Genomic DNA, 20616 nt, shown 5'->3' on the forward strand with positions numbered 1-20616 from the left:
TATAATGTAACCATTGTTTGAATAGAATTTAGCAAGATAACTGGACAGTTTATGCCTTAAGATCCTAGTATTCCTTTTTCAACATTTATTCGCACTCTCATCAGTATGCATAAGATTTTCATTGAGTTTTAATACTCTTATTGGAACATAACACACTATAATGAGCATAAAAGTGAGCATGCAAATTAAAGCTAGCACTAATAACTAAAAGAGACTAGAAGAAGCAGACAGGAAAATACTTCATGAAGCATACACTCTACAAATCTCCACAGGCACTGAAACTAGCTAATATACTTTTAGAAGCATTGTCAACAGAGGTTAAGGTAAATGAGACATTTACCACCAGATTCAGTAAAGTGACCATTCAGAACTAAAATTGTAGAAAGATTATCAATAGTCTGAACCAGAAGATATTATGTTAGAAATATGTGTTGTTTACTTCACTCAAGGAAAAGCCATCATAATAAAGCCTCATCTTTACAATACCAAAAAAATGATCTTTGTTAGTTGTGAGTGTTGACACATAAAGAACTATAAAAATCCACATTTTTAATTATGAAAATTTGTCAACACATGAAATGAGCCATTTTCTGATTATTGACTCTTAAGCATATCTGAAGGATATTAATAGATTTAGTTGGCATATTGTGATGCTCATCACTCTTACCGTTCTTTTCTAAATCAACTTTATTGAGATATAATTTATATACAATACAGTGAAATTATTTTAAGTATGCAATTCCATGAATTCTGACAATGTGTACAACCTTATGACCAGCACCATGATCAGTATAAACAGTACTTCAATCACTGCTAAAAGTTCCCTAGTGTATGTATGCACACACCCACCTTAACCTCCTCACAGCCCCTGATGAGTGATATACTTGGTCACTATTGACTACTTTTGCCTTATCTACAATTTCTCATAAGTGGAATCTTACAGTATATACTCTTTTGCATCTAGCTAATTTTACTCCACATATTGTTCTTAAGGGCATTCATGTTAGTATGTGTAAAGAACAAACTCCTAAGGTAGCCTCCACAATCCCTACCTCTCAGTGTACCAGCCTTTGTGTGATCTCTTCCCCTTGAGTAAAGGCAGAACCTGTGACTTACTTCTAACTATAAAAATATGGCAAAGGTTATGGAACATATGTGATTAAATGATTGATTACTTGCATCAACAGTGCAGAATTATTAGTCTTAGATGAAACTCTGCTCCAGTCTACCTGACAAATCTTAAAAACCAGCCCTGATAGGATCAAACTATTTCCAAGAAACTTAACTGTGTCTTAGAACAAAGTTCAATGATACGTATAGGGATACAAAAATATTCAGTATCCAAGTAGGCAAAAATTCAAAAGGTTTGATATCCAACCAGAAATTGCTATGCAAACAAAGAAGCAGGAAACACTTCCCATATTGAAAATAAAAGAATCAACTAACTGAAAACAGACACAGGTAGTAGAATAAGCAGACAAGAATATTAAAAGTTAAAATTGTACTCCATATATTAAAAAAGCTAGAGGAAAGATTAAAATGTTAAGTAGAGACCTGGAATATATAAAACAGACCCATATCAAAATTGTAGAGATGAAACTACAGTGCCTAACATGGAAAATACTCAAAATAGATTAATAGAAATTTTACACTGTAAAAAAAAATATTAGTGGATTTGAAGATACAGCAAGAGAAACTACACAAAATGACACTCAATGAGAAAAAAGTCTCCATAAATGAATGGAGCCTTTGTGAGCTGTGGGACAACTCCAAGCAGCCTAAAACTGTAAATGTACCCAAAATAGAGGACAGAAAATGACAGAAAAAAATGAAGAAATTATGGCAAAACTTTTCTAAATTTGATGGAAACTATAAATCCACAGGTCTAAGAAGCTCAAGAAGCTATAAGCACAAGATACACCATCATGGTACATCATAGTCAAATTGCTCAAAGCCACTCAAAAATGAAAAAACTTTAGAACAGCCAAAAAAGAAAATACACATTACACACAGAGGGATAAAGATAAGCACAACAACAGAATTTCTCAGCAGAAACTGTGTAAAGTAGAATATTTTTAAACCACTGAAAGAAAAAAAATCAACCTAGACTGCTATACTGAGAAAAATCTCTTTAAAAATATATTTCAGGCATATAAAAGCTGAAAGAGTTCAATACCAACAGACTCACATTTGAAGAAACGTTAAAGGAAGCCTTACAGACTAAAGGAAAATGACTTGAGATAGATATCTGGATCTAAAAAAAGGCATGAAAAACATTACAAACAGTAACAGTACAATATGTCATATTTTTCTAATTAATTAAATCTGAATGCTAGTTCACTGTTTACATAAAAATAACAATATAGTGTATAGTGTGTAACATGTGTAAAGCTGTGATGATATGTGATAATATGTGACAATAACAACATGTGTGACAGTATCAACAGAAATAGTAGAAGGGAAACATGGTATACTTTTATAAGATTCTTATACTCCATATGCAGTGGAATAATCACATAAAGACTGTTATATTGAGGATGTAGTCTATAAAATCTAAAGCAACTACTAAAATACAAAATAAAGAGATATAGCTAATAACCTACAAAGGGAAATAAAATTGAATCATAAATGGTACTCAAGAATGTATTCATTTGCCTGTGATGCCATAAGAAAGCACCACAGATTGGGTGGCTTAATCAACAAAAATAATTTTTTTTTCACAATTCCGGAAGTTAGAAGTCTGAGTTTAAGGTGTTGGCATGGTTGGTTTCTTCTGAGACTTCCCTCCTCAGCTTTTAGATGGCTACCTTTTCTCTGTGTCTTCACATGGTCTTCTTTCTGTACCTGTGTGTCCTAATTACCAGTCATAATAGATTAAGTCCTATCCTAGGAACCTAATTTTAACTTAATTACCTCTCAAAAGACCCTGTCTTCAAATACTGCCTGGGGTACTATGGGTTAAGATTTCAATATAGAATTTGAGGGGATACAATTCAGCCATAACAACGAGGAATAAGAGTGGTCACATTGCTACAGATTCTAAAGACATTAAAAGAATAATAAGAGTATATTATGGTCAGTTTTATGCCCCCAAAATTGGAAACGTAGATTAACACATTCTTTGAAAGATACAACCTACCAAGTGTCTCTCAAGATGAAAGAGATAAACTGAATATCCTAAATCTAATAAAGAAATTGAATTTGTAGTTAAAAACTTAAGGCCTAGATGGCTTCACTGGTTAAATTTATCAAATATTTTAAAAAGTATTATTAATTCTACGTAAACTCTTACAGATTATTGAAGAAAAAAATATGTCCAAACTCATGAGATCAGCATTACACTGATACTGAAACCAAGTAAAGACATTACAAGAAGAAAAAGAATTAGATTTCTCCTTCCGGCCAAGATGGAGGCAGAGGTAGACAGACATACTGTGCCTCCTCGCACAACTGGGCAACCCAGAGTTCCAATGCAGGGGAAATAAAGCCTCAAATCTCTGACTGAAAACACCTGTGGGGGTTGAGACGGCAGTGGGAGAAACTCCCAGCCTCACAGGAGAGTTCATTGGAGAGACCCACAGGGTCCTAGAATGTACACAATCCCTGGGAATCAGCACCAGAAGGGCACAATTTGCTTGTGGGTAGCCGGAGAAGTGACTGAAAGCCAGCAGAGAGTAGAGCAAATGGCATTGTTCCTTCTCAGACCCCTGCCCCACATACAGCGTCACAACACAGTGAGAGGGGTGGGTTGTCCCGCCCTGGTGAACACCTAAGGCTCCGCCCCTCATTACCTAACAGGCCCACTGTGACCCCCCCCAAAAAAAAAAGGGGGGGTGCCAAATGAAGGAACAGATCAAAACTCCAGAAAAAAAAAAAACAACCAAGTGACGAAGAGATAGCCAACCTATCAGATGCACAGTTCAAAATACTGGTAATCAGGATGCTCACAGACTTGGTTGAATATGGTCGCAAATTAGATGAAAAAATGAAGGTTATGCTAAGTGAAATAAAGGAAAATGTACAGGGAACCAACAGTGATGGGAAGGAAACCAGGACTCAGATCAATGGTGCAAATCAGAAGGAAGAAAGAAATATTCAACCAGAACAGAATAAAGAAACAAGAATTCAAAAAAAAAATGAGAGGCTTAGGAACCTCCAGGACATCTTTAAATGTTCCAACATTCAAATCATAGGGGTGCCAGAAGGAGAAGAGGGAGAGCAAGAAATTGAAAACTTATTTGAAAAAATAATGGAGAATTTCCCCAATCTGGCAAAGGAAATAGACTTTCAGGAAGTCCGGGAAGCTCAGAGAGTCCTAAAGAAGTTGGACCCAAGGAGGAACACACCAAGGCACATCATAATTACATTAGCTAAGATTAAAGATAAGGATATAATCTTAAAAGCAGCAAGAGAAAAGGAGACAGTTACCTACAAAGGAGTTCCCATAAGACTGTCAGCTGATTTCTCAAAAGAAACCATGCAGATGAGAAAGGGCTGGAAAGAAGTATTCAGGGTCATGAAAGGCAAGGACCTATGTCCAAGATTACTCTATATAGCAAAGCTATGATTTAGAATGGAAGGGCAGATAACATGCTTCCCAGATAAGGCCAAGTTAAAGGAGTTCATCATCACCCAGCCCTTATTATATGAAATGTTAAAGGGACCTATCTAAGAAAAAGAAAATAAAAAATAAGTACAGTAAAAGGACAACAAACTCACAGCTATTAACAACCAAACCTAAAACAAAAACAAAAACAAACTAAGCAAACAACTAGAACAGGAACAGAATCACAGAAATGGAAATCACATGGAGGCTTATCAGCAGGAGAGTGGGTGGGGAGAAAGGGGGGAAAAGGTACAGAGAATAAGTAGCATAAATAGTAGGTAGAAGGTAGACGGGGAGGTTAAGAATAGTATAGGAAACGTAGAAGCCAAAGAACATATATATGAACCATGGACGTGAACTAAAGGCGGGGAATGTGGGTGGGAGGGGGTGTGCAGGGTAAAGGGGAATAAATGGGAGAAAATGAGACAACTGTAAGAGCATAATCAATAAAATATATTAAAAAAAGAATTAGTAACTAGTATCTCTCAAAAACATAGATGTAAAATTCTAAACAAAACTTTAAATAACCCAATCAGCAATATATAAAAAAGATTAATATTTGAAGAAAAAGGCAAGGACGTCCATTTTTATCTCTCCTATTCAACAGTGTACTGGAGGTTCTAGCCAGTGTAAACAGGCAAGAATAATAAAATTATAGGCATCTAGGTTGGAAAGAAAGAAGTAAAATGTCTTTATTCAGAGAGCACATGCTTTTCTACATAGAAAATCTGATGGCATTGACAAAAAAAGCTACTATATTTAATAATTGAGTTTAGCAAAATCACAGAATATAAGACCAATTCACAAAAACTATTGCATATTTATATAATAGAAACACTAAAAAATTAAAAAAATTTCTTTAAAATAGCAAAAATATGAAGTACTTAGGGGTAAATCTGACAAAAGATGTGCAATATCTATACAATGAACACTACAAACTTTGAGGAAATTAAAAAAGTCCTAAATTAAATAAAGAGATATACAGAGTTCAGAAGATCCTTATTGTTGAAATGTTAGTTCTGCCCTGGCTGGTATAGCTTAGTGGACTGAGCATGGGCTGTGAACCAAACAGTTGCCAGTTCAATTCCCAGTCAATTCCCATGCCTTGGTTGTGGGCAGGTCCCCAGTGGAGGCCATGTGAGAGTCAATCATACATTGATGTTTCTCTCCCCCTCTCTCCCCCTCCCTTCCCCCTCTCTAAAAATAAATAAATAAAAATATTAAAAAATAAAATGTTAGTTCTTTGCAGAGTGATCTATAAATTCAACATAATCCCAACTCAAATTCTAGAAAACATTTTTGTATAAATTAACAAACTGATTCTAAAATCCATATGAAATGATAAATCAACAAACAAGTGCTGGTGAGGATGTGGACAAAAGGCAACCCTAGTGCACTGGTGGTGGGAATGCAGACTGGTGCAGCCTCTGTGGAAAGTAGTATGGAATTTCCTCAAAAAATTAAAAACAGAACTGCCTGTTGACCAATTGATTCCACTGTTGGAAATATACCCTAAGAATTCTGAAACACCAATTCAAAAGAACCTATGTACCCCAATGTTCATGGCAGTGCTATTTACAATAGCCAAGTGTTAGAAACAGCCCAAGTGCCCATCAGTAGATAAGTGGATAAAAAAACTGTGGTACATTTATAAAATGGAATACCACACAGCAGAAAGAAAGAAGTCCTACCTTTTGTGACACCATGGATGAAACTGGACACTGTTATGCTAAGTGAAATAAGCCAGTTGGTGAAAGTTATAAGTGAGGTTATATCATAGATCTCACTTTTAACTGGAAACTAATGAACAAAATAAAGTAATGAGAAAAATAGAACCATAGAAAAATAGAGCTGTAGGAGAGGAGGAGGGAGGGGGGAATGGTAGGAGGAAGAGGAAGGGATTATTAGTCAAAAGAACATGCATGAATGACAAACAGATGTGGACAGTGGACAGGGGATTGACTAGGCAAGAGAGGTGGGCTGGGTGGAGGGGGCAAAAGGAAAAAAACAGGACTATAATAGAATAAATAATTTTTAATACTTAGGGAAAAATAAATACCACAAATTATTATTCACTTGTGAATAATCTGTGAATTATCTGTGTTCATCAATATCGATGTTTCTTAAAAAATAATGTTGAGTAAAAAAGTGAGCTGTTAAATAATGTGCATAACTACTTCATATTAAAAATGAGAAAAATATAAAATAAATTCCATATGAAAAGGACCTAGGATATAGCAAAAACAACTTCAAAAAAGAATAATAAAGTTGGAGAACTAACAGCATCTGATGTCAAGACTTTCAGGCTTACAGTTATCAAGGGACTGAGACCTTCAGTCAAATAGCCAGGAAGGACCTGAAGCCAGGCAATAGCCATCTGAGTGAGCCTGGAAGTAGATCTTGTATGGCCTGACAATAGCTACATGAATGAGGTAGAAAGGGGGTGATCCATGAGAGAAGCCTTGAGATGACTGCAGCCCAGGCCAATATCCTACCTGCAGCCTTGGGAGAGATTCTGAGCCAGAACGTTCATCTAAGTCATCCTAGATTCTTGACCCACAGTAACTGGGAGATTACACATATTTGCCATTCTTGGCCTCCGTCTAACTTTTGGAGTAATTTTTTATGCAGCAACAGATAACTAATACATGTTGCAATCCTACTATCTGATACAGGAGATCACCATCAACTCTGCAATTCCCAGCCAAGCAATTTGGTTGACCAGTAGGTCCAGAGACCCTGGGTGGAGCATAAGTTTATTAGAAACATTTCTAAAAGTCATATAATCATACAACATTAGAGACAGATGGAACCTTAAGGATTTTGAACCCAGCCTTTTAATTTCACAGATGAAAACAGAGAGGTAAATTGATTAGCTCTAAATGACCACAATGGTAAATGGCCACAAAAGGACCTGAAAATAACCTATGTCTTCTGATTCTGGGACAAGGACAGTATCATGCTCTGTCCATTAATTTAAGAAACTTACTGTGATAATTCTTGGTGGGGATTTCCTGTGGCCTGAAAAAGACATGCTCACCAATCAAAAGTACATATGACATTTTATACTTAGATGTTGTTCATTATTAACTGTGTTAATGATAGTTAGGTATGGTGTAGTCTATCTAAAAAGTAATTTTTACCAGATTTTATTCTTAAGTTTTATTCTTACATTTTAATGAGTACATCTGATTAGTAAAGCTTAACTTGCCTTTAAAAAGAAATACCAGATCAGGGTCTTTCTGATTTTCCTGCTATATTCTACTTTAGGGTATTTTAGGGTTCACATAAATAATGTTTATTATTGCTAGCAGCAAGCAAGCTTAAACTTAGCATAAACAACAAAAAAGGAACAAAATTGGAAGATAAAATGGTATTTGAATTATAGAAACAGATTTTGAGAAGTTCTGTATAAGAAGAAGACCTCATGCTGTGGATTAAACTTAAAAGAGCTTCTGAAACTTTGTAACTATTCAATAGCTAGTACTATTCTATCTCCTACAGCTGAACCTTTATCTGAATATTCTGTATGTTTGGAACCAATTGTTGTGGTGTGTTCTTTCATGTACTTCTTTTTTTAAAAAGATGTAATTCAATGTCTTCTTTGTTTTTTTAAATTTTTTACTTAAATTCTTCATTTAAAAAATTTTTAAAAATTATTTTTATTTAAGTATAATTGATATACAATCTTAATTAGGTTATATTATCTTCAGGTATACAACATAGTGATTCAACATTTTTATACCTTGCAATATAATCATCCTGCTAATTCTAGTGATCATCTGTCATGTATAAACTTATCACAATATTATTGATTATATTTTCTTTCCCCTTCTCACCCATCCCCACTTCCTCCCATATGGTTACCACCTTGTTTGGTCTCTGTTTATATAAATCTGTTTTGTTTTTGGTTACATATATAAGTAATACCATATGGTATTTATCATTCTCTGCTTGATTTATTTCACTTAGCGTAATACCCTCTAGATCCATCTATGTTGTTACAAATGGCAAGATTTCATTTGTTTTTATTTCTGTGTAATATTTCAGTGTGTGTGTGTGTATCATATCTTTTAAAAAAGATTTTATTTATATATTTTTAGAAGAGGGGAAGGGAGGGAGAAAGAGAGGGAGAGAAACATCAATGTGTGGTTGCCTCTCACACACCCCCTACTGAGGACCTGGCCTACAACCCAGGCATGTGCCCTGACTGGTAATGGAACAAGTGATCCTTTGGTTCACAGGCTGGTGCTCAATCCACTGAGCCACACCAGCCAGGGCTCACATCTTCTTTATCCATTCATCTATCAATGGACACCTAGGTCTCTTCCATATCTTGGCTATTGCAAATAATCCTGCAATGAACATAGAGATGCATAGACCTAGCCACAACAATCAGACAAGAAAAAGAAATAAAAAGTGTCCAAGTAGGAGAGGAAGATGTAAATCTGTCACTCTTTGCAGATGGCATGATACTACATATAGAAAGTCCTACAGAATCCATCAAATATTAATAGAATTAATAAAAGAATTCAGTAAAGTAGCAGGATACAAAATTACCATATAAAAATCTGTCATGTTCCTATACACTAATAAAGAGCAATCAGGAGGAGAAATAAAGAAAACAATCCTATTAACAGTTACATCAAAAAGAATAAAATAGCTGGGAATAAACTTAACCAAGGAGGTGAAAGACCTCTACTCTGAAATGAGACATTGAAGAAATTGAGTAGGACACAAATAAATGGAAGGGTATACCATGCCTATGGGTAGAAAGGATTATTATTGTTAAAATTACCATAGTACCCAAAGCAATGTACAGGTTCAATGCAATTCCTACCAAAATACCAATGCCATTCTTCTCATAACTAAAACAAATAACCCTAAAATTTATATGGAACCACAAAAGACTTTGAGTAAGCTAAGCAATCTTGAGAAAGAAAAATAAAATTGGAAGTATCACACTCCATTATCTCAAAGTATATTACAAAGCTGTAATAATTAAAACAGTATGGTACTGGCACAAAAATAGACACATGGAGAATACAGGGCCAAGAAACAAATTCTTAGTTACATGGTCAATTAATCTATGATCACAAAGGAGGTAAAAGTATGCATTAGAGTAATGACAGTCTCTTCAACAGTGGTGTTGGGAAAACTGGACAGATACATTCAAAGGAAAAAGAAAAGGGAACTAGACCTCTCTTACATCATATACAAAAATAAATTCAAAATGAGTTAAAGACTTAATGTAAGATCTGAAACCATAAAACTCCATCTACTTCTTTTTTTTTTTGTCTGATTTCATTCGTTTATTTTTAGAGAGAGGAGAAGGGAGGGAGAAAGAGAGGGAGAGAATGGACTATTTCCAGCAAGTCAACAAAGTCCCCAAAATGTTTCTTCCTTATCTGCTTTCAATTTAAAATGTATTCATTCAACAAATATTGATAGAACTTGTACTTATTTTACCTTAATTATTGAGGTAGGCCCTGAGACTACAATGACAACAGGGTAAAGACCCTATCCTTAAACAAGCTCTACATCCAGGGAGAAGAGGTAGATAAGTACACAGAGAATATTTTACAGTGTGTTAAGTGTTATGCTTGAAGGAAACATAAAGTGAAAGAAAAAACAAATAAGAAAAAGGAACATCCCAATTAGCACCAGAGGGTGAGAGATAGGAGTCAGAAAAGATTTCCAAAGGAATCAATGTCTACTCTAAAACTTGAAGGATATTTATGAATTAGCCAGTTTATTAATGAGGCAGGCAATATTATATTAAGTGTAAAAACTTTGGAGACAATTTGGGTTCAAATGTTGGCTGTAGCTGCTGTTTGTACTTAGGATGTTATTTAACCTGCCTGTTTCATTTGGAGGAATCAAAACGGAATGTACGCAAGTTGTCACTACCACCTATCTACCTTCTTCTACGTCCATATACTCTACTTCTCTGCTATCACCACAGATGAACTTTCCATGCTCTTGTCAAAGGCCAAGTATTCCACAAATATACTAGATCCTGTTCGGCCTTGCCTTCTCAAGACCTTTCTCTTTTCTTCATCGTTAATAGTTCCTTTCTGACTTGATCTTTTCCATCACTATTACAAAATTCAGTTACTTCTGTCTTTACAACAAAACAAAAAACAAAACAAAACAAAACAAAACAAAACAAAACATTACTCTCTTGACTCCACTTTCCTCTCCAGGTACTGCCTCAATAGTCTCCTTTCTTTTACAGATAAACTAACTCCTCATAAGCATTGTCTATGCTCATTCTCTCCAAATTCTCTCTCTCTTTTGTTTCTAATACTCTATGGAACTATTTTTGTCAGGATCCTTGACTTCTCTGCTGTTAAAGTGAGGAGTTAATTCTCAGTTCTCATTAGACATGGTTGATTACTTTTCCCTCCTTGACATTTGGCTTCTAGCACTAACACTGTTCTTGATTTCTCCTACTTTTCTGGCTGTTCCTTTCTTTGTCTTGTCTCTAAAACTTATACCTAGGGGGGCCAGTCTTTCAACTTCTCATTTTCTATTTACACTCATTCCCTTTGTAATCTCATCCAGTCTTCTGGCTTTACTTGTCATTTATTTGCTATCAACTCCCAAATATTATCTGCAACCCAAACTTTTCCACTAAATTCTTGGCTTATATACAACTTACCATTTCTACTTGGATATACTAATGTAATAGGAATCTTGAACTTAACATTTCCAAAATTTATTTCATCTTCCCTCCCAAATTTGCTCCTCCCACACAGTCTTGTGTCTCTTAGTCAATAGCAACTCTATTTTCCAGGTTAAGTCCCAAAATCTTAAGTCATCACTGACTTCTTTCATATTCCACATCCAGTCTGTCAGCAAATGCCATCAGCTCTGCCTTTACAATAGATCTAGAATGCAATTGCTTCTTTCCATGCCCACTGTTACTTGGGTGCAGATCACAATTATCCCTTGCATGAATTATCACAAGCGCCTCCTGTCTCCATGTTTTGTCTCAGTCTCTTTGCAGTGCAGCAGCCATAGTCATCCTGTGAATTATAACTCAGAGTATACGACTATTCTTTTCAAACTGGCCTATAAGACCCTACATAATTAGGCATCCTGTTTCTTTTCTAACCTTATTTTTACTTTCCCTCTGGCACTATTGCAGTCATTTCGGCTTCCTTGCTATTCCTTAAAACACCTGAGCATGCTACTGCCTCAGGGCTTTTGCACTTGCTCTCTAGTTATGCTCCTCTGCTACTTATCCTCATGGCTAGCTCCTTCTGTATTTATTCAAAAATCATCTTCTTAGCAAGGTTATTTCCTTACACTTCTTAAAATTACAAAACCTTCTCCAACACTATTTCCTTTCTATGCTCAACTTTCTTTAACATTCTATATAGTTATTTGTCTGATTTATTGTCTTTTTCCCTCCCACTCCAGAATGGAAAGTCCATGAATGCAGAGGTGCTCAACACAGCATTAGTCATGGTAAATAAATAGATAAATAAATTAATGAAAGGGCACACTGTCTAATACATACTGTGGTAGGATATGCAGTTTATGGGTACCTGTACTTTGCTACTAATAATTGACAAATATACTATCCATGTGGAACTAAAAGTACTTTAGATTCATTTGGTATTGACGCTATTTACCATAAAAGATATTTTTCTCTTTCCTTTCCTGTATATAGTGTTTTGTGAATTTATGTATACTTTAATTTACTTTTTCATGGTATAAAGTTCTTATTTTTTACATTTAATCGATGTGTAACACTACAAAACTAATTCTAGTTTCAGTGTTTGGTTAATACATTTGTTTTTAGGGTATGCCCTATGGGATAGTTATGCTGAATTAGTAGATTAGGACAGAACCATAAAAAGCATTAGAACTTCATTCTAATTCTCTGAAAGTCTTAAAGGCTAAAAAATGAGTCATTACCTACTTGTTTATTTATAACTTAATTTATTTCTATAAACATTTTAATCCTGTACTATTATTGGGTAAAATGATAAAATAGGCTCATTTTAAGAAGGCACAAACATTATTCGAGAATTACAAATATAGCTTACAACACTGGAAAAGTCTGATAAAAATAAGAAAGCTCAATTTACTCCTCCTAGAAGTTGCCAGTTTATATTCTGTATTTCTTCAAAAAGTCTCTGGTATCTACCCATTTTTATGTTCTTTTCTCATAGTTCTACTATTTTCACAGCTAATAAAAAGAAATGGAGGAAGATATTTCCAAGGAAATATTTACACTCATACACTGGCTTAAAGTAACAATGCCTATAGCTAATATATATATATATATTATATATATATTAGCTATACCCACCAGGAAGCAATGAGTCTACTGCTTAGAGTGTATAGCTGTAGAACCTAGGCAATTTATATAATTATTCCAGACCTTAGATTCCCTATCTATTAAATGGGTATAATTACAGGTGTCTACCCTATACGATTGTTATGATGATTGAACTATATTATGATTATAAAAGCAGTGTCATAATAACAGGTATACAGGTAAACACTTGAAAAGTGTTAAGTTATACTTAAGATAGGTATTGGTATTTTAGTTAAGGTTCTTTTAGTTGTAAATAACAAAAGCTAGCTTAAGCTAGATTTCACGTAGTCAATATATATTTACTAAAGCACTTACTTACTATGTGTCTACCTATGAGCCAGGTACTAAACTAAGAACAGGTAAGGAAAATGGGAATATTTATAACAAGGCTATCAGGTGGTTCTTAGAGCTCAAAGGCAGACTTGCTGTTGAACTTCATTCAGAAAGAAATGAAACTGGGAACTGGAAAGATGATGAAAACCTAGGAAATATTTTGCATCTTGCTATGTACTTCTCTTGGAAGATTGGTTTCTGTTGTCTTCTAAGTAGATCAGCTTTTTATGCAACAAAGCTTAGATAGTAGATTAAAGATAGCCACCCACAAACTATCAAGTTCAAATGTTACTGTTCCTGCCATACTGAGAGACAGCTCCTACTGCTTTATCTCTCTGATCTTTTACCTTAACTTCAAAGTTTGATAGGGATCAAGTGTCCATACTTGTCTACATAAAGGGTCAGTTAACAGGGTCATGTGGTAGCTACAGCAAGTATTATCTACAATTTATAAAGAGAAAAGCAAGACAGAAGTATGAGTTACTTTCCCAAATTCATGTGGGTACTGAGTACACTTGTACAACACCAGCACATGACAGTGCCCTCTTCAGTTTTCTATTTTTGGAGCTTCGCCTGCCCTAGTCCCAGTTCTTCAAATGCTTAACAGTTCTTTTCATGATATGGGTTGGCCAAAAAGTTCACTTGTTTTTTTCTGTAAGATGGCTCTACTAGCACTCAATTGTCTTAAACTTCATTCCAAACAATTTTGTTAGATTTTACTGTGACACCTGTCATATCAGTGTACATTAAAAAAAACATCAAAATTGGTGAATTTTTGTGTAGACATTTTAATGAAGGTGGAAGAAAATATACAACATGTTCAATATATTATGCTTTATTATTTTAAGAAAGGTAAAAATGCAACTGAAATGCAAAAAAATATTTGTGCAGTGTATGGAGAAGGTGCTGTGACTGATCAAATGTTGTCAAAGGTGGTTTGCAAAGTTTTGTGCTAGAGATTTCTTGTTGGACAATGATGCTCCATGATGGGGTAGACCAGTTGAAGTTGACAGCGATCGAATCGAGACATTAATCAAGAACAATCAATGTTATACCATGTGGGAGATAGCCAACATACTCAAAATATCCAAATCAATAAAGTTATTGGTGAAAATAAAAAATGTGTCTTTCATTTTACAGGACACACCATACAGACTTGTTGGCCAACTCAAAGCTGCATTCCCTCACCGTCTCACTGTTATGCATTCCCTCACTGTCTCACTGTCATGTGTTTTCTTACTAAAATGTGGCATCCGCAAATTTCCAAAAAAAATGCAATGTCAAAAAAAGTTTCATGGATTAAGGTTTTAAAAGGTTTTTGCAAGAAACAATAAACATATAATTATATGTTCTCTTACTGAATTTGCATATAAACAATTTGCCTTCCAGAAGATACTACAAAAAGCAGAAACTTACCTTCCCATTCTGTTGGGATATCTCCTACGTCATAGTCTATTTCTCTTTTACTTGCTGCTTCTACAATTCTTTTCTCTCGAATAGTCTGTCCTATAAGATAAAAGTGGTTATTACATTTTTAAATATTTTAATGTATTTATTTATTTCTAGAGAGAGAGGAAGGGAGGGAGTAATACAGGGAGAGAAACATTAATGTGTGGTTGCCTCTCATGTGCCCCCCCACACTGGGGACCTGGCCCTCAACCCAGGCATGGGCCCTGACTGGCAATAGAACTAGCGACCCTTTGGTTCACAGGCCAGCACAGAATCCACTGAGCCACACCAGCCAGAGTGATTATTATACTTTTAAATGAACTCATGACACAATAGTTACAACAAGTAAGGTTTTCTCTTTGAATATTGTACACCTTTTCATATGGTAAAAGAATTAACAGGAAAAAGAATAGATTCCATTTAGAATTAGGCAATTTCTACATGACTGCAAAAAAATTTAATTTCCTACCTTAATTTTAGTGAAACAAATCTAGATTCTATGTACAGAAAAAGAGGAGCCAATTAATCTGTAGGGCACTAATGGCTGACAAAAAAAGTTTTCCTTACTAATCACCAGTGCTCCATTCCCTCAACTTTGCAAGCGCGCGCGCGCACACACACACACACATACATACACACACACACGTGACTTGTTACTCAAAGGGATAGATATTTATGGTCCCTACTAAGTCTGTAATCAACCACAAGACTCTGCTGCTACCCTGTCCCCATAGTACACTGGCAAACTAAGAGAATAAAGTCATAGGTTGAATTCTGTGACCCATTTGAGTAACTATCTCTCAAGGGAACCCAAATAAAGAGGTACAGAAACTGGTGAGTTTTGGATATGGGCCTTAGGTGAAATCAACATCTGGAACAGGATGGTGGCAAATGGGGAAAACATAAAAGCAGAGAGAGCAGTAAAGAGAAAGTTGGAGAGAGGCACAGATGGGATGAGAATGTCTGCTGCTTATATTTTTCAATAATAAAAAGTTGATTAGTGACTGCCAGCCAAGATGGAGGCACAGGTAGACACACTGTGCCTCCTCACGCAACCAAGATAGGGACAACAACAATTGAGAAACAGAATAACAACCAGAACTGACAGAAAACTGAACTGTATGGAAGTCGGACAACCAAGGAGTTAAAATAGACACATTCATCTAGACTGGTAGGAGGGGCGGAGTCGGGCAGTGGGGTGGAGAGGGGTCACAGCACAAAAAGCGGTGGTGCCAGGTGTGTAAGGCATCACGGGTTCACAAGACCACAGCAGGGGGACCTTGGGTGCACAAGCGGCAGCTGGCAGACCCCAGCCAAGGGGTGGCTACTGGCAAAGCAAGTGATTGTAAAGCAAGGCACTGAGCGCAAGGCGACTGGCTGACCAGGCAGTCCCAGGGCCCCAGCACCGGGAAATAGAGCCCCGGGGCACTGATTGAAAACACCTGTGGGGGTTGAGGCACAGGGAGAGACTCCCAGCCTCACAGGAGAGGTCATTGGAAAGACCCATGGGGTGCACAAGCCCACCCACACGAGAATTAGCACCAGAAAGGTCCAGTTTGCTTGGGGGAAGCAGCAGAAGGGACTAAAGTCCAAGGGAGAGCAGAGCAAGCGCCATAGTTCCCTCTCGGACCCCGGCCCCACATACAACGTCACAACCCGGTGACTGGGGTGCCCCACCCTGGTGAACACCTAAGGCTCCACCTCTCATACACAACAGGCGTGACAAGACAAAAAAAAACAAGAAGAAGAAGAAGATGGCTCAAACAGAAGAACAAATGAAAGCCCCAGAACCAATACTTTTAAGCGACTGAGAGATAAACAACCTATCAGATGCACAGTTGAAAACACTGGTGATCAGGATGCTCACAGTGTTGGTTGACTTTGGTAGCAAATTGGATGAAAAAATGAAGGCTACAATAAGTGAAATGAAGAAAAATGCACAGGGAACCAATAGTGATGGAAAGAAAGCTGGGTCTCACATCAATGGAGTGGACCAGAAGGAAGAAAACAACATACAATGAGAAAAGAATGAGAAAATAAGAATTCAAAAAAAATGAGGAGAGGCTTAGGGACCTCCAGGACATCTATAAACGTTCCAACATCCAAATTATAGGGGTGCCAGAAGGGGAAGAGGAAGAGCAACAAGTGGAAAACTTATTTGAACAAATAATAAAGGAGAACTTCCCCAATCTGGCAAAGGAAATAGACTTCCAGGAAGTCCAGGAAGCTCAGAGAGTCCCAAAGAGGTTGGACCCAAGGAGGAACACACCAAGGCACATCATAATTACATTAGCCAAGGTAAAATGAAGGAGAGAATCCTAGAAGCAGTAAGAGATAAGGAGACAGTAACCTACAAAGGGTCCCATTAGACTGTCAGCTGATTTTGCAAAAGAGAGCTTACAGGCAAGAAGGGGCTGGAAAGAAGTATTCCAAGTCACAAAAGGCAAGGACCTACACACAAGATTGTTCTATCCAGCAAAGCTTTAATTTAGAATGGAAGGGCAGATAAAGTGCTTCTCAGATAAGATAAAGTTCAAGGAGTTCATCATGACCAAGCCCTTATTTTATGAAATGTTAAAGGGACTTATCTAAGAAAAAGAAGATAAAAAACATGGATAGTAAAATGACAGCAAACTCACAATTATTAACAACCACACCTAAAACAAAACAAAAAGAAACTAAGCAAACAACTAGAACAGGAACAGACCCACAGAAATGGAGAACACATGGAGGGTTAGCAACAGGGGAGTGGGAGGAGGAGAGAGGGGGAAAAGGTATGGAGAATAAGTAGCATTGATGATAGGTAGAAAATAGACAGGGGGAGGGCAAGAGTAGTATGGGAAATGTAGAAGTTAAAGAACTTATGACACATGGACATGAACTAAGAGGGGGGGAATGTGGGTAAGAGAGGGTGTGCAGGGTGGAGGGGAATGAAGGGGGTAATGGGACAACTGTAATAGCATAATCAATAAAATATACTCTAAAATTTTAAAAAGTTGATTAGCGTTTAAGTTCATAGGAAAGGCATAAAACTATTTAGTATTTTTTTCTGTTTTCAAAATGTCTTGATTATATCCTTCAAAGTAGGTTTGTCAAACTTGTGGTTTCAAAACATGTTCCCTTTTCTTTTTTCTTTTGTAGAGAATAAAGTTTATTCACTGCCCAGGAAAGGAGAGGGGTATGGTGTGGAGAGATACAACCAGCATTGAGGGATGAAGGCTTTGAACTTTTATTGGATTATAATTACATTTAAAAATGTAATTATAAAAGGGTGGGAGGGTACTGTTGTGTGGACCCTGGGTCATTGGGGTGTTGTAACAGGAGGCTGCAGTTTGTTCCAGTGTTATCTTCTGCCTGTGGATACAGGGAGCAGTTAATTCTGTTCTTGATTTCCAGTACGTTCCAGTGCTGGGGACATAGGCTCAGAAGAGTAAAATGGCAGTCATGGTTAATGAGGTTATTGGTCTGGTAGGCAAATGGTACCCAATAGCAAATGGGGCTGACTTTATCCTTTATTCCCTCTCTGGTTTTAAAATGGATTTATTCTTTTTTTTTTTAAATGCTGAATTTTTTATTCAAATCAAGAGTTCAAGATTCTTTGTCTCATTTCAATTAAATCTAGTATATCCTAAAGCAATCTGAAAGACAAAAATACTGATACTATATACTTTTTAGCATGAAAATAGATTATATTTTTATTTATTTTTGCTAGAGATTAGGGTCAAAATTGGCACTGTGAGGATACCATCTGTATTGGTTTGAAGCAGGAGTTCAATCATGTCTGTTTTGTCCCTCAAACAAGTAAAATCACAGTGAGTAATGACAGTATACTTGTATCATATAGATTTATTCTTAATGACCTAGCCTGGTTCTGGTTTTGGGCAGTAGGGACAAAGGTCTCATATTCTGTAACTACTTCAGGTGGGCCAGGGATATATAGCATCCCTGACTGTGGGTCCAGGTATGAGTCACTAAGGAGAAGTGGGTGGAATTGGACAGCCCAAAAGTGAGAGCTGTGGCCGGAGGCCATTTAATCTCCCAAGCCTGGATGCTCTGTTGAAAGATATAAGATATTTGAGGAGACATGGCCTAAAAACAAGAATAAAGAAAAAGACTGCTATAGGTCCTAGAAAGGGAATCAGCCAGGAAACGAAGACCAGATATTGACCTTAAAATCTCCAAAAGGGAGAGGCAGAGTAGCAGGTAAATTCTGTATGGCTGACACTGCATCAGTAGTTCTCAACAAGTCAAAGGATGAAGGAAAGAAATGAAACATTAGCTTGGAAGAAAACTAGGAAAAGCAGAATTCAATCCATTTGTGGGTGACAATTGGACATTGTGACTTCCACTGAAACACAATTTCTCTCCCTGAAATCACCCTCATTTTATTAAAGAGACTGAATATAAGTCCAGTTTCAATTTGGCCTGATTATTTGTATGAACACCAAAAGAACAGTAATCGATCATGTAGGCTTTTGTGTTTAACCAATTCCTTGATAATTACTGAAAAAACACCTTTGTTTACAAATAGATGACATCAAAGATGTATAAAAAATGATGTACACATCTTTAGATGTGTAAAAAAAGCCATTAGTTTATAAAATAAACTCTTTGTAATCAGATATGAGATTTCCCCCAAAAAAGCAAATTGTTTTAAAACTACTCAATTCTTTGAAACAAATCCAACTTGAACAATTTTTATGAATTGGTAATAAAATTTATGCCTCCTACTGAATAAGTAATTATGCACAAACTGTACATGTACTCATACTAACAGTTGTAAAGACAATTATACTGATCACAGCAAGAAAATTTCCACCTAGTAAATAGAGCAAATTTAAGTACCTGCTAAAGTGTCAAAATTTTAGGATCTAATTTACATTTAAAAATTAACTTAAGACTTCCAGTCAAGAGAGTGGCATAGGTAAATGTGGTACTTGCATCTTCGTACAACCACATCAAAAATACAACTAAACTACAAAACAGCCATCATTTCAGAACAGCCTAAAATCTAGCTGAATGGAAGTCCTACAACAAAAGATGTAAAGAAGCCACATTGAAACTGGCAGGAGGGTTGGAGACAAAGAACGGGCTGGTCTCACACCCATGTGCAATGGATAAAAATTGGGAGGAATATCTTGGCTGTGGAGGGCCCCTTTGGTAGCAAGGGGTCCCAGCCCCACATCAGGGCCCCATGCCCAGCACTCCAGTGAAGAAAACTCCCCAGGAAGAGAACTCATAACTTCAGAATGTAAAAACCTGAGGGGACTGTGGCTGAGTGAAATAGAGGGCTTCTGGAGTCTCAAGCAATTCCTCTTAAAGGGCCCACACATGAACTTACTCAGACTTACTCCCTCTGAGTTTCAGCACTGGGGCAGCAGGTCAAAAGGGACCAGGGACATAGGAAGGAATAGGAATGTCTGGCATCAGGGTGAGAACCAGAGGGGCAGCTTTCTCCAAGACAGAAGTGCTGGCAGAGGCCATGTTTTCTTTTCTGAGTCCTCCCACAGAATCAGCAGGTGGGTGCCATATGAGTCTCCATCAACCTGGGTATAACTATTCACCCCTGCCCTAGGGATTCCCTGAGCCCTGACTCACCAACTTGGGGGCCCGCCCAAGCTGTTTCCAGTGACTTTTCCATATGAATGGCCAGTCTTGTCTCGTGCTTCAGGTTTCCCTGAAATCTCTGAAACAAATAGCACCTGGCCTCAGCATACTCCATACATCCCTCTAAGAGGCCCTAGGCTCAGCACTAGTAGCAGTTGGTCTTGCATCACAGGTTGGCATCACCTGAGCACCTCCAAGCCCAGCATAAGTAGTAACCATCTAAAGATTGCTCTGTAGTTCTTGTGGGGTGGCCCTGGGCAGAAAACAGGTGTGGCAGAAAACAGGT

General features: G+C 36.8%; 1 protein-coding gene across 1 annotated transcript in view; it reads right to left on the bottom strand.

The window, feature by feature from the left end:
- NDUFAF2 (NADH:ubiquinone oxidoreductase complex assembly factor 2) overlaps positions 1–20616 on the bottom strand; it is a 156163-nt gene that overhangs the window by 47819 nt on the left and 87728 nt on the right. The window contains exon 2 of the mRNA XM_045848125.1: positions 14691–14780. Within this exon, the coding sequence (XP_045704081.1) occupies positions 14691–14780 (90 nt within the window). The remainder of the gene's footprint in view (positions 1–14690; positions 14781–20616) is intronic.

The sequence above is a fragment of the Phyllostomus hastatus genome, unplaced genomic scaffold (genome assembly GCF_019186645.2).
Source record: "Phyllostomus hastatus isolate PE091 unplaced genomic scaffold, TTU_PhHast_1.1 phas_contig_58, whole genome shotgun sequence".
Taxonomy (NCBI): Eukaryota; Metazoa; Chordata; class Mammalia; order Chiroptera; family Phyllostomidae; genus Phyllostomus; species Phyllostomus hastatus.